We start from the raw sequence: 14,056 nt of genomic DNA, 5'->3' as shown, positions 1-14,056 counted from the left end.
TTCTCTAGAGAGCGGCCTGAGCGCCCGTGAACTGGAAGAGTGCCACGCTGGTATCGAGACTGCTCCACAGAGCTCTTAAATCTGTCAGCGTTTGGCTGACGTGCTCAAAGATGGAGCATGCTGGCTCCGAATCCAGTCATTAAAGCTGCAGCAGTGAGTCAAAAGTCAGAGCTGAGTTTCTATTAAAAGCTACCTTTTTTTGCTGTCCCCTGCAAAGGAGCGTTGGCATGTGTCTCTCTTGCAGCTCCGAGCGGAGGCATGAAAAGTTCCAGAAGCTCTCTGCAAACTGCCGTGCTCTGGGCAGCAGGGTTGCTGTGTATGAACGGATGAATGGGAATCACGTAGACCCTTCAGTTAAAATTTCCCCCATAGATGTGAAAAATACTCAGTTGTTTGCGCTTAGGTTTTTTCTTAGTCTGAGTAGTTACTTGATGTTTGCTGCTTCACTTCAGAATCTTCAGGGATGCTCTTGACACCAAAAATTGCTGATGCATCTTGCATGTGCATTGGAATAACTTGACTGCTTCTGCAAGCTGTCTGCTTGGGAGGGGTGACAAGGCCAACTTCCCTGGAAGCACTGTGGTGTTACTGAGTGGCCCCAATGACTTGAGGGCTTTTTTTAGGTGGGCAGCCTCTGTCAGGTTCTTGTGCCCCATCCCCCAGGAGGGGGTTCAGTGGGTTAGAGCAGGATGCCTTTGGGTTGGGGAGGTGAGAAATAAGATCTGGTCTTTTATGCTGATGTTTCCTAGGCTACCTGCAAAGGCTGGCTTCAGGGGACACAACCTGATCGCTAAGCAAGTGTAAAGGAGGAAACGCCAAGCGTGGCTCATGGCTTTTCCTCCTGATGTCCCTGTGAGTGGCTGTAGGTACCAAGTGAAGCTGAGTCAGACCTACTGGGGTGATGTGGGGGTCTCCCACGAGCTCAGTGTAGCCTGCAGAGCGTGTAACTGAGCGCTGCCTGTGCAGACCTGTCAAAGCTTCTGGAGTGGATGAAATCCATCTGCGTTAACAGCAGGATGTCAGCGCTTCCAGGACATGAGGTTAAGAGCGGGTCAGTTGTAGCCGGCAGAATTTTGCTTGGTGGTAGGTGCTGAAACTCAGATGCCCAGACATTGGATCCCTTTAAAGGCCAGTAATCCTGCTACTTGAATGCACTCCTACTGGCCTTACTGGTTTTCTAGCTGAGGTGAGAGCTAAGCAATCCTGGGAGCAAATGTGTAAGCAGTGGCTATAGCAAGCCAGAGTGGTGGCGGAGATGAGGGTGAAATAAATGGAGCAGAGCAGTTGGACCCTGTAACGCCTTTGGGAGCTCCTGCTGAGCCCCTGAACCCTTGCTGATGCATCCCAAATGGAGTTCTGGTCCTGCGTCTCTGATAACCAGGAGATGAGGTGCAGGACAGCATTGCCTGGTAGCAATCTGCATGGCATTTGCTGCTCCAGGTCTCTAGAAACACTGCGCACACGAGGTCAGCAAAGGCTGCTTGCTGCCTGGTGTTACAAACCCACTGTGCTTGATGGCTGAGGAGGAGGGTGTCAGTGCTGGAGTGTTTGTCGGTAGTGAGGCTTGGGCCATGGATCAGCTGCTTTGCTTTGACTCTTGTACTGTTTAGTGACTAATCAGATTTTTGAGCCTGTTTAACAAATTCAGCTGTCTCCCTTGAACAATACACTGGCTGTATTTTTAAACACATCACGTGGCTTCAGAGAAGTCGGCAAACCAGCATAGTGCGGCTTGCCTGGGCTGGGAGATGCTCTGCCCTGCTCTGTGCTGTGACTAGGAGGGAGCAGTCTCCTCCCCGGCTCAAGCCATCTGCAGCAGCCTTCCCTTGCTACCCACAGCAGCTGGCAGGGCTGCTGCTGCTCCTCGAGCTCTGCCCAGGGTAAGTACTGCTGGGCTGGTGAGGTTTTTCTGTGGCTGCGGGGTTGGGTGTAAGCACAGGTGCTGCTGTCAGGGAGAGCTAAGTAGATATTCAAAGGGCAGGAGGTCCCTTTCCAAGTGCGGTCAGGGATGAGTTCATAGTCCTGTGCCACAGCCAGAATGAGTCTGCACCTCTGTTGGGGAAACTCGCAGGGATAAGGCTCTGCAAATGTGGGAAGATGCTGTGACTGTTGCTGACGGCTCCTGCAGACTAGCTCTGCCTCGGGATGAGGTAGATCCTTCAAGTAAAGGACCCACCTGTACCTGTCTTGAGGTTTCTGTTGGTGTTTTGAGGTTTCTCACCGTAGTGTGAGGCTAGAGATGCCAGCTCCTGGCAGGTATGCCACTGAGTAATGTAGCTTGGGACAGGTGTATCCCAGCATCTTGCTTCAGGCACGCTCAGCAGCTTTCTCTGGTGCTGGCACTGAGTTGGTACTGGTGTTAGACCGTAGCGCACTCGAGCGTGATGGCATTTTTTACTCACCTGGTTTGGGCAGTGTTTTGGATTGTTAATCCTCTTCTGCACAAGAGCTACTGAAAATCGGGGTTAAAAACCTTGTGGTCCTAGCTGGTGGAAATCAGGTGGGATTGGAAGATATCAACTGGATCCCAAACTTGCTTTGCTGAAAACTGAAAGCTTCAGGGCAAGCTGCCTTGTTTTGCAGCCTCTAAATAATTAAAACCATTTCTGAATGCTTTGCTCTTTTCATTTGGTTTGGGGACACATTCAGCTTGCTGAGACTTGCTTCTCTTGAATAGAGCTGGCTGGTGTCGTGCCCCCATGGGATCTCCTGTGGCTGAGCCTGCCCTGCATTCCCTCTCCTTCTGGGTGGCAGCTGGCCCCACACCGCTGACCTACAGAGCAGGATGGGACTTTCATGACCCCTTGGTGGCCTGGTGCTCTGTGCTGGCGGGGGCAGCCCTGTTTGTAGGGAGGAATTTGCTTGCCTGATTCTCCTCAGTGGGAGGAAAACCTGCTGCTGTGTGAGGGAAGCAGTCTGGCGCGTACTTGTCTGTTGGCTCTCGGGCAAAGGCCTGACCAGACAGGCTTGTTGTGAATGCATACCGGGGACGGTGCTCGCCACTGACTGTGAAGCGTCTCCTTTGTCAGCAGGCCAGACTGGCATGTCGCTGGCTGCCCATAGTCAGCTCCTGTTGGAGCTGACGTCTGCGGCATCCCACCTCCAAGCCTGCAAATGCCTGCTAATGGGCCAGGCCTTGCTCTTCTCAGCCTGGCTGTTGCTGTGTGCAGCCAATACTGGCCATGGGCCTGGTCTGTGCCCCCTCATTGCTAAAACTGCATGGGTAGCTGCCCGCCCTGCGTCCCAGCTTGCTCCAGCACAAGCAGCAAGAAATGCCAGCATAACAGCATGGATTGGGTGGAGGGGCCTGTCTGGAGCACCTGTATGAGGTCCATAATTGGGATGTGGGGTTTCTGATTCTGCTCCCAGATGAAGTGGGATCTCCTGGCTGATCTCAGCCTTGGGAGAATAACCCACCCTTGTGTTTGGCCCCACCAGGCTGCTGCCATTGCCTCCAGCTGTGCAGTACAGGGTTACAACTGATGGCAAAGGATGTGCAGCCTTTCTGGAGCTGTGTGGAGGGTTGGTACCTGCCAGATGTGCCACTTATACAACAAGCCATTTGCAGGCTGATGGGAGCCCAGTACCCTTCTGGGCCTCTGCCATGAGAGCCAGGAGGGAAGGAGGTGTATCATGCTGCAGCACTGACAGGCTCTTTCTCTGTTGCAGTTCTCAGCATGCTGAGTAACCCTCTCGGGAACGTCCTGGGGAAGCCCCCACTGGGTTTCCTGCCTCTAGACCCCATTGGTTCGGACCTGCCAGAAAAGTTTTCCACACCGACATTGAGGAACTCCCGCCTGGACTCCCGCTCCCTCCTGGACTCCCGCTCCAGCAGCCCCTCGGACTCAGACACCAGTGGGTTCAGCTCTGGCTCTGACCACCTCTCAGACTTGATTGTAAGTTTGGGTCTTGCACCCACTCTGTGGTTCCTGGTGTCTTGCTGCATTTCTGGGGAGCACAGGAGAGCTGTGGGGGGCTGCAAGCCGCAGCCCTGCCTGCTCAGGAGGGGAAGGGAGTGCTGGAGGGAGCTGTCATCCCCACACTGACAGCGAGGTTCTCCTGCAGCCCAGGGTTTGGAAGAAGGACAGCTCATCCAGTCAGCACAGACTAGCAGTATCCTTACTTTTTTCTCCTAAATAATATTTTGGCCTTTTGGCTTTATGCTTGCAGCCCTAATGGGTTAAAGTATCTCACAGAGGGGTCTGAGTGCTTGAGCTGGTGTGTGGCAGGAGGAAGTCTGTGCCCTGATCCCAACAGGGAGGTGGTTGATCACACAGCTGCCTCCAGGCTCCAGCCTGGGCTTCTCAAAAGCTCCTGTCCCTGCCTTTCATTGCCCTTCCCGTTTGCTGACTGCACTTCTCCATTTCAGGGCTGTTTCTTCTAGAGCAAACTGGGTCTAGCCTGCTCCCATTCCCTAAAGCATAGCTAAATTTGGAAGCCAGTGAGTGAGGCGAGTGTCTGTCTTGCTGACCCAGTCTGTGCTGCTGGGTCTGCGTTGCAGCGTGAGCAGCAGCTCTGGATGCCAGCAGGACAGCCTGGCTCCAGCCAGCTCTGCGGGTGCTGCTGCATGGCTTGTCCTCAGGACCTGAAGCTAAAGCCAGGGCTGAGCTGCTCCTGACTGCTGTGGTGTGGCCATGGCCTTGACCCCTGTGTTGGGGTGGGTGTGAAGGACACAGTTGGCTTGATGTGGAGTCGATCCTCCTATGATCCACCCTAGAGAATCAGGATCTCGAGCAGGGGTTCTGTAAGCGGCTGCAGCACCCCGGGCTCTGATAGCAGGTGGTGTGGGGCAGCAGGGCTTTGTGCTGGCCTTGTTCGTGAAGGTCAGGTCTTCCCCAGCACAGCTTCGGCGTGGGTGGCTGTGCTGCAGCAGTGCACAGCTAGATCTGCAGAGCGGCTGGCACTCTAAGCTGCACCATGCCTCGCATCCCTGCTGTTTTATTAATCCATGCTTTTATTCCTTCCACCATGGGAGAGGCATGTTAAACCTGTGAGCAGTGGGGTCTGCAGCCAGCTGAGCCCACACCCTGGTCAGGCAGGCCTGGGAGCTGGTCTGCGGAGGGCGAGAGCCAGCTGGCTGCCTGCAGAGCTTGTGGGTGCTGCTGGCGAGCCCTGCCTGCTGCAGGCAGGGCCTGAAGAAAAACATGAGGCTCCTCCTGGGGTGGTTGGTGCTCCCTGGGGGTGGCAGCTGTCCTTGAGGCTGTGCAAGGTACCTCCTGCTTAATGATCCCCGCTGCTGATAATTTGGCATGGGTTCAGTGGGAAATGGCTGCAGGGGCAGGCCTCTCCCAGGGAAACTGTGGTCCCATCAGGCTGCTGGGACAGGTGAGGTGGCTGCTTTCCTGCCTCTGCCAGACCTTAGAGGGTCTCAGGAGAACAGGAGATCAGAGAGATCCTTCTCCTGCCATGGGTGAGGGCAGGGCCCCAGTGTGATGCATGGCCTCCAGTATTATGTGCTCTTACTTGGAAGCTGGGTTTTGATGTGGACTTTTTCTTGCAGTCAAGCCTTCGCATCTCCCCTCCTCTGCCCTTCCTGCCCCTCAGTGGGGTGTCAAGAGACCCCCTAAAGATGGGAGTGGGGTCCCGGCTGGATCAAGATCAAGCTGCCCTGGCTGCAGTGACTTCCTCCCCAGCCAGCACATCAAAAAGATGGCCTGGAGCATCTGCGTGGCCTTCCTGGGATCTCCTGGACTCTCCAGAAGACCCCTTCAGTATTGAAAGAGAAGCCAGGCTTCATAGGCAAGCAGCGGGTAAGCTGGATGGTGGATCTCAGCAGGCTTCAGTATGTGGTAATGGTCCTGTGCTTCTGGGAGGGTACACAGGTGGTCTCTGAGCAGATAATGTGGCTGGACATGAGTTTGCAGCAGATCAGACCTTTCTTCATGCACAAGCCTGACTGGGTTTACCTGCTGGCAGAAAAGCAGGCAGGCTCTCTGGGCAGCTGCCTGTTGCTGCTGCAGCTCTGCTGGACCTATAGTTGTGGAATATGGGGATTTGCTTGGAGACCCATGGGAGAGTGGGAAGTAAATGGTCCTGTACTGAGTGTTGCTTGTGCTTGTCCAAGCTGTGAATGAAGCAACCTGCACCTGGAGCGGGCAGCTGCCTCCCCGAAACTATAAGAACCCTGTCTACTCCTGCAAAGTGTTCCTGGGAGGAGTCCCATGGGACATTACGGAAGGTGAGCAGCCCCTGGCCTGGCACTGAGGCCTTGGATTTTGACACCAGGAGCATGTAGGATGGAGCTCTTGGGGGGGACGCTGACTTCTCTCCTTCTGTCTGTAGCTGGACTGATCAACACCTTCCGTGTTTTTGGCTCACTGAGTGTGGAGTGGCCTGGTAAGGATGGCAAACACCCACGCTGCCCTCCCAAAGGTAATATGCCTAAAGGTAATAGCGACACGGTAGGGTTACTTTTTTCCCATGCTATGTTACAGCACGGATGCTGGGATGGTACGGCTGCATGCTGGTGACTGGATGGTACAGAGCACCCTAGGGTAAATGTCCCGCTCTCACTTGGGTCAGCACCAGGGTTGCAGAGCACTGTCACCTTGAACCTGGCGTCCCCACCTGTCCCTAGCAGGGCTGGGCAGAAGCGTGGGGTGGGGGGAAACCCTCTCTGGTGCTTCTGGAGCCCTACGTGGGCCTGGTTTTCTCTGGGCGTTAGCCACTAGTCCTCACTGCCAGCGCAGGCACCCAAAGCACGCGCACCCTTGGCATAAAGCGCATGCGGCAAATCCAAATGTGTGTCCACAGCAAGCTGGCAGGCTGTGGGGACTGGTGAGCTGAGCAGCGCCTGGGGCGTAATCCTGTCTGAAGTAGCTGGGCTGATGTGTTGTGTAAGCAGTAACAAGTTACAGGGTAAGGAGCGACTGGTTTGTAGGCTTGGTGGTGCCTAATGGCTTCATGCAGTCACCAGAGCAATGCGAGGTACAGAGTGCTGGCACTGATGGAAGTGATTTTAAAGCCCTGAACTTTATATTTCTGGGCCAAGACATCCTAAATGTGAAGCAAAGTCTGTTTTCCTGCAGGGCACACTGTGGCCAGGCTGGTGGTGCCCACTTGTCTCAATGTGGCTTTGTGCGTGGGGGACAGTGGCCCACATGGCACTGGACATGGGCAACCTGCCCCCTTGTGCTGTGCTGAGTTTGGGCTCTTTCCCAGCTTGGCCAGGCTCTGTGCACCACGGGTGGATCTCGTATGTAGAGTCTGCTGGGGCAAGTGCTGCAAATGGCTGCCCTCCCCTAGAAGGGGTTGGGGACAGCAAGGGAGATGGAGTGCAGATATTTTGGGTGGCATCTGAGAGTGACTTTTTGAGGGTGTCTGCAAACTGGGGTGATCTGTTTCTCCTCTGCTACAGTTCTAACAACTGGTTCTTTCCCTTCACCTCTAAAGGATATGTCTACCTGGTGTTTGAGTCAGAGAAATCTGTGCGTGCTCTGCTCCAGGCGTGCTCCCAGGACCTGCTGAGCCCTGACGGGCTCAGCGAATACTACTTCAAGATGTCGAGCCGCAGGATGCGCTGCAAAGAGGTGAGCAGACCCATGAGAGTAGCCCTGCAGATGACAGCAGGGGATGCTGATGAGAACCTTGGAGACAAGGGGGTGCACAGTGTTACTCTGCTCCAGGAAAACAGGGCTGAAGCAGAGCAGCAGAAGTCAAACTGGCTCTTGGCCATCTTTAATTGATGTGTTCCTGCGGTAGGGCTGGACACGGGCAAGGAGGGAAGTTTCAGATCGGTGTTTGTGTCCTTCTCAACAGCTTGTGTCAGGAATTGTGACCTGGAGCTCCTGGATCTGTGGGGAGACCCTGACTTCATGAAGCCGAGCAGCTTAGTTACCTGGAAAGGAGCACAGGAACAGGGATTTTACTGCTTCATGCTTCGTTCAGCATATCTTTGCTTGCGGAGACAGACTTTGATCCCTTTGGTGCTTTATTAGACCTCATCTGCTTGCAGAATGAATGGCTTTCATGCTCACCACAGGCAGATATTTTGGATCCACAGCTGTAACTGCAGCTGCTCCCCAGCGCAGCCTTGGCTGGCTGACCTGTGCTCTGGAGGTGGAGGTGCTGAGGCTGCCAGAGGCTCAGGTTGGCCTTCCAGTAAAGGGGGACCTTAGCTATAGATCAGGTACAGCTGCACGAGTTTGTGGAGTTAAAGCATTGAGATTCGGCTCTTATCTAGACAGGCACAAACTAATTGCACTCCAGACAGCTCTCCCAGTGTCTGGCTATTGGCAGCACTTTCATGCTTGGTGATTTAGCTCTGGCAGAAGCTTCTCCTCTTCGGAGCCCTATATCGGCTGTCTAGCAGATGGAAGCTCCTGTTGAAATTGGCAGTGGGTGGGTTGTTTCATTGATCTCCTCCAACAACAGGCTTCTGTGCAGGGAGGCATCTGACTGGGCTGTAAGCATAGGTGCAGGCAGTAGGTAAAATCCACTTTTGCATGGATTATTTTCTGGCTGCCAGCCCTGACGGACCAGTGTTTTGGATTCCAGTTTGGCTGGAAGCAGAGAGGTGTGGCAGTTTTCGTTCCCTTGATCGGGCCTTGTGGGCTCTCCTGAGGGGTCTGCAGCAAGGCTGGAGCTCCAGAGCTGTAACGTCCTGAACGTGGACCCTGAGCAGCAATAACGAAGGGGCATTTGCAAGTTGGGGGTGAAGTCTGAGGGTCTGGGATGGCTTCTGCTGTCAGCCGAGGGCACTGTAGAGCAGCACAGCCTGTGGCTTTGCAGGCCCTTGGCCAACTGACCTGCTTGTGTGTGGTTTCAGGTGCAGGTGATCCCATGGGTGCTGGCAGACAGCAACTTTGTACGCAGTCCATCGCAGCGGCTTGATCCCAGCAAGACTGTGTTCGTGGGGGCTCTGCACGGGATGCTGAATGCGGAGGCCCTGGCAGCAGTCATGTATGACCTGTTTGGAGGGGTGGTCTACGCTGGCATCGACACGGACAAGCACAAGTATCCCATTGGTAAGTGGTGATCCTGCCAGGATCAGTAGTCACCCACAGCATGCTCTGAGGAGGCTGCAGGAGTGCCCCTTCCCCTCAGTGGGGAAGACTGCCCGGGGCACCTTGGGGAGGGCTGGCAGAGCCGACATGCCTGGGAAATAGAAGGTCCTAGATCATTCCAGAGCAGCTTGAGGTTTTTAGTATCTCTGTAGGCATTGCTGAAGGGCTTTTCTGCCCTTGTTCAATGCTGGTCATCAGATGCTGCTTTAGCTGCTGCTCTTCTATCCCTATGGCAGAGATGGCTGTGGGTCTTACCCTGGCTCCTGCTGCCTGTCAGGGTAAACTCAGACCCACTGGCTGCTGGCCCTTCCTGCTGGGGAAGTGCCAGCTGTTGGGCAGTGGGAACAGGACAGGGCTGTGGGCAGCTCGGTTGAACCACCACTTGTGGGCAGTGTCCTGTCCCTGCTGTCCTGTTTGGATCCCCTTCAGGACACTGTTGCTTTGGGCTTCCAAGGCAGCTGGTAGCACAAGTGGAGAGGCTTCCCCGAGTCTCCTGACTGGATCTGCTGGGGGATGGCATGTCCACCTCAGCTCAGGGCATCAACCTTCGTAGGGTCGGAGAGGTGCTGGGGATGAGTGACTCTTGGACAGCGCTCCCCCCCTCTGATGGGGCTGAAACCACAAACTGCTGCAAGCAGCAAGTCTGGTGTTCAGCTGCCACCTCAGCTCACGAGGAGAGCTGCTGCCCCAGACCATGACCTCTGCAGCCCCTGTAGTAACCCAGAGAGCAGCCCTGTCCCTGTGCCCTGCTGAGACAGCCTTCCAAAGGGGAATGGAGCACTTGCCACTCATGTCACAGGAGCTGAAACATGTCACAGCAGTGTCCCGTGTACCTCCCTGGTGGCCTCATGGGGCAGGGGAGAGCACTGAGGTTACTGGTCTGTGTGGAAAAACCCTACGGCTTGAGCATGAGGTCCAGCTTTCCAGGCTCAGGCTGCAGCAAGTCGTGAATCTCCTGCCTGTTGCCAGGCAGGAGCAAGGTCAGAGTTTGGTAGTGCAGAGCTGCCTGCTGCTCGTCACTGTCCTTGGGCAGCTTTCAGGCTTTTCTGGTCAAGGCTTGGTGCCCAAGGCCTGGGTTTAGGACTGTGGTGCTGCAGTGCTTCACCACTAAGTGGCGTGGGGAGGGGGGGACGGTCCCAAGGGGTTGGGTAAGGAAGTATGAGACGTTAAGCAAATTCTTAGTTCCAGTATGACCATGGATGAAGTCTTGCACACCAAGCTGCCACATGAGGCACTGTGAAGGCCTAGAGCATGACCTTTAACCTCCTGTGGCTTCATGCAGAGCCCAGGTCACTCCCTCAAGTAGGTGAGATCTCTGGCTCCCAGCAGCAGACCGGCACCTCCACACTTGAAGTTGTCTTAGAGTTACAGCAATGTGAACTCAATTTTGGTAACTAAACTGTATTCTGATTTTGATTGAAGCATCTCCTCTGCTGAGATGCTGCCCCAGGCTTGCTTGACTGTTGCCCCTGGCTTGGCAGAAGGCTCCTCAAGGGAAGACCACTGTGTGTAACCTGCCTTGTGCTGAATCATCTCGGGTAGAGGGTGATCCTGCTGGAGGCACGTACTGTGAGAAATCAGTGTCTGACGGTAGTTAGGAGGAGCTGCCTCTGAGACCAGTTGCTCTGGGTCAACAGAGAAAGCTGTTGCCCGGGCAGCTTTCAGGGTGTCCCACTAGGAAACGGAATTGACCCCCTTAGGGGAAGGATCCCCCTGAGCGCAGCTGCAATCCCCGTACACAGTGTAATCCCAAACCAGATCGAGGCCTTCCAGCCTGTGTCCTGTGTGACGCTACAGGAGAGGAGTGGACAGGTTCTGGGTAATGCTTTGCACTGCGGCTGTCGGTGGTGAGCTGGGCTTTAGCAATCTGCTGGCATGCAGGACCGTCTTGTAACTGCCCAAAGCTCCCCTTACACCCAGAAACTCATAGGTAAGCACAGATACGAACAATACTTTGCTGGAAACAAGTGGGGCAGGAAGGCTACTGATTGGGAACAAAGCTGCAAAATGCAAGGCTCTGGGATGAGTGGGAGGCTCAAAATAAAAGCTGCTGAGCTGTCTCGGCACCGTCTTATTTCGGGTGCAGGCATGGAGCCCGCTACTGTGCTGGCCTCAGCAGTGCCCTGGCAGCCTCCCTCTGTCTGCCTGGCTGCTGCCAGTCCTCCTGGGAGCGCTGCCGCCCATAACCTCACATCTTACCAGCCTGGAGGTGTCCGTGGAAAAGCCTTTCTGCTCCCAGCTGCCTGCTGTGCTTTTTGTTACTGCCTGGGGAAGGAGGCAGGCAGAGCCATGAGGCCTTGGATACAGTCTCCCTGCAAAAGCTGCTTCCCTGCCAGTGGCTGAACTGCACCGGGGGAAGGGGTGGCGCTGGCAGCAGCTCCCTCTCAGCCTCCCCTGGTTCCTGCTGTAGGTGCCGGGTCAGTCTAACGCTTGTGGTCTGGCTTTTTTCCAGGGTCTGGCCGTGTCACCTTTAACAACCAGCGCAGCTATCTGAAAGCAGTGACTGCTGCGTTTGTGGAAATCAAAACTACCAAGTTTACTAAAAAGGTGAGTGGAGCTGATGGGGCGACCCGGGGAGCTGAATCTGTGTGAGATGGGTGGTACTGCTGGGAGCACCACGATCTGCATAGCCTGCCCTGTATTGCTGTGGAAGCAGAGGGAGGTGGTGAACTGCTGCTCCACCTGCTATGAGGGGTGCTGGTGATGGGTTTGGGGTACCCAGGGTGGTGGGTCGGTGCCACAGGGGCTGCCCAGGGAGCAGGCAGTTGCCCCCAGCACTGCTCCGTGCCCACTGCCTGGTTCTCCTGCAGGTTCAGATTGACCCGTACCTGGAGGACTCCATGTGCCAAGTCTGCAGCGCCCAGCCCGGCCCTTTCTTCTGCAGAGACCAGGTAAGGCTTTCCCCTGCCAGCGGTGCTCGGCTCCTGGCTGTTGCACTCGGGGTGGGGGGGTTCCTCGAGGAGCAGGCTCCGCTGCCTGCAGCGGCGTTTGCTTTAGTGTCTGGGGATGCCTGTTGTCCCTTGCCGAGTGGGGAGGATGAAGTCTTCATGCAAGAGCCCCAGGTGGGCCCTTGTTTTGGAGGAGGTGCAGCCCTCCTGGGGGGGGGCAGCTCCAGTGCTCACCGGGAGGCAAAGGCCGCTTTCCACCCTGCCTCAAGCCGGGGATGCCATGGCTCTGCTGGTGCTGTGCCAGAGTACCAGGGCCTGCTGTGTGCCAACGGGCTGACCCTGAGGGGAGGTTGTCGCTCTGTGAGCCGTGACAAGCTAGAGGTTGGAGTGCTGTCACCCTGCAGTCAGTCCTGGGGCTGCCTGAAATGCAGGGGACGGGCTGACCTCTGCTCGCTGTGGGCAAAGGAGCTCGGCCAGGGTCCGGTGGCTCCCCGCAGGGTCTAGATGGGAGATGAGCAGCAGCAGCACGCTCTGCTCCGCTGAGAGAGGTGGCAGTGGGAGTGCTGGCAGAGCCCGGCTGCTGTCCCTGCCCAGGTGTTGGGCAGAGGTGCCCAGCCCCTGCCTGCAAGTGCCCCCAGGAGGTGTTTTCCAGCCAGTGCCCAGATCCTGATTTTTTTTTAAACCTTTTTAAAAGGGACTGGGAAGCCTGGCACAACAGCACAACACGCCCTCCGGCAGCATTGCTGGAATTCCCTCCCTCCGCTTCAAAGATCCGCTGTGCTGGTGTGGGCTCATGGGCTGCAAAACCGGGGAGGGGGCGGGAAATGCCGCTTTCCCGGCAGGCCGGTGTCCGTTTTGCCTTGCCTCGAAACCCCTGCCCCACGGCGTTGCCCCTCTGCTCTCCCCGCAGATCTGCTTCAAGTACTTCTGTCGCTCCTGCTGGCACTGGCAGCACTCCATGGAGGTCCTGCGTCACCACCGCCCGCTGATGCGCAACCAGAAGAACAGAGACTCCAGCTAAAGAGGCCGCCGAGGCTCGGGGGCTGCCGCAGGCGCAGGAGAAAGTCCTTTTGTTAACCTGCCAAGTGGAGAGCGCACGAGCGTGCCTGCTGGTGCCAGACCCAGGCTGGGAACGCGCTTCCTGAGGACTAACGGGGAAAAAAAAATCTTACATTCACGTTTGCACTTGCTGGTCTTTTTGTTTCTGCACTAATGCACAGTGAATTTTGTCGGGTTTTGTTTGGGGGTTTTTTGAGGGGGGGGAGCGCCCCTCAAGCGATTCTGCAGTTCCCAGACTTTGGTTCCTAGTTTGCTGATGAGAAGCAAAAAAAAAAAGGGCCACGTGTTGAGAAGGTGTTTATGCAGATGCCTTCACCTAGGTTTTTTATTTATTAAAGGCGCTTTTTTACATTCCTTGCAATACTGATGGTGATAATGCAGGTCTCATTGGCTCCATTTTTTTGCAGTTGCCATACAGTGCCTTTCCATTCATTTAACCCCCATCTGAACGGCATAAACTGAATGTTCAGCTGGCGTTTTTTACTGTAACAACAAGGAGACTTTGCTCTTCATTTAAACCAAATCATATTTCATATTTTACGCTCGAGGGTTTTTACCAGTTCCTTTTTACACTCTTAAACAGTTTTTAAGTCGTTTGAAACGAGAGATTTTTTTCTTTCCTGGCAGCTTTTAACATTATTGCAATTTGTGTCTGGGGGCTGCTGGTGGAAAGTTGTAAATCAAGGGGTTTGCAACAGAACAGGACGGGCTTTTTTTGGATTTGAAACTGGACCGGATAAACGATCTCTGAGCTGCTGTATATAGTTTTAAATAGTTTGTTGCACTTTTTTAAGTTGCACTTAAGGGGGGTTGATAGAGGTTTTTAATCACACAAAGTCACAGGACTTACTTTTCTTTTGTAACTAGCTAAAAAAGGGCTGCGTTTCGGTGGACAGATGAAGGTTCATAGGAGCCCTTTCTCTTAGAGGGGACAAGTACTTTTCCTTTCCTTTACGAAATGTACGGAGTAATGGTGCAGTCGACTGAAATGCTGCTGCTGGGATTTGAGAACTTTAATGATTATTATTTTTTTTACTTTCCCCTCTATCGGAAGCTGTGTGCCAAAGAACCAGTGTCATAATTTCTCCCTCTTTTTTTTTTCCT

At 54.8% G+C, this 14,056-nt stretch overlaps 1 protein-coding gene across 3 annotated transcripts in view; it reads left to right on the top strand.

The window, feature by feature from the left end:
• CPEB1 (cytoplasmic polyadenylation element binding protein 1) overlaps positions 1-14,056 on the top strand; it is a 37,349-nt gene that overhangs the window by 23,085 nt on the left and 208 nt on the right. The window contains exons 2-11 of one of the 3 annotated variants that reach the window (XM_009323860.1): positions 1,235-1,246; positions 3,670-3,896; positions 5,501-5,750; positions 6,065-6,178; positions 6,283-6,372; positions 7,393-7,529; positions 8,768-8,966; positions 11,458-11,552; positions 11,816-11,896; positions 12,804-13,962. In XM_009323860.1, coding sequence (XP_009322135.1) covers positions 1,235-1,246; positions 3,670-3,896; positions 5,501-5,750; positions 6,065-6,178; positions 6,283-6,372; positions 7,393-7,529; positions 8,768-8,966; positions 11,458-11,552; positions 11,816-11,896; positions 12,804-12,914 — 1,316 coding nt within the window. In that variant the 3' untranslated portion in view covers positions 12,915-13,962. Of the gene's footprint in view, positions 1-1,234; positions 1,247-3,669; positions 3,897-5,500; positions 5,751-6,064; positions 6,179-6,282; positions 6,388-7,392; positions 7,530-8,767; positions 8,967-11,457; positions 11,553-11,815; positions 11,897-12,803 lie in introns of all 3 variants that reach the window. The other 2 variants (XM_009323857.1, XM_009323859.1) reach the window with 2 other exon arrangements.

This window comes from Pygoscelis adeliae, unplaced genomic scaffold, assembly GCF_000699105.1.
Source record: "Pygoscelis adeliae isolate BGI_AS28 unplaced genomic scaffold, ASM69910v1 Scaffold365, whole genome shotgun sequence".
Taxonomy (NCBI): domain Eukaryota; kingdom Metazoa; phylum Chordata; class Aves; order Sphenisciformes; family Spheniscidae; genus Pygoscelis; species Pygoscelis adeliae.
The sequence above is the reverse complement of the archived record's forward strand: the minus strand, read 5'-3'. Positions and strand labels throughout refer to the sequence as shown.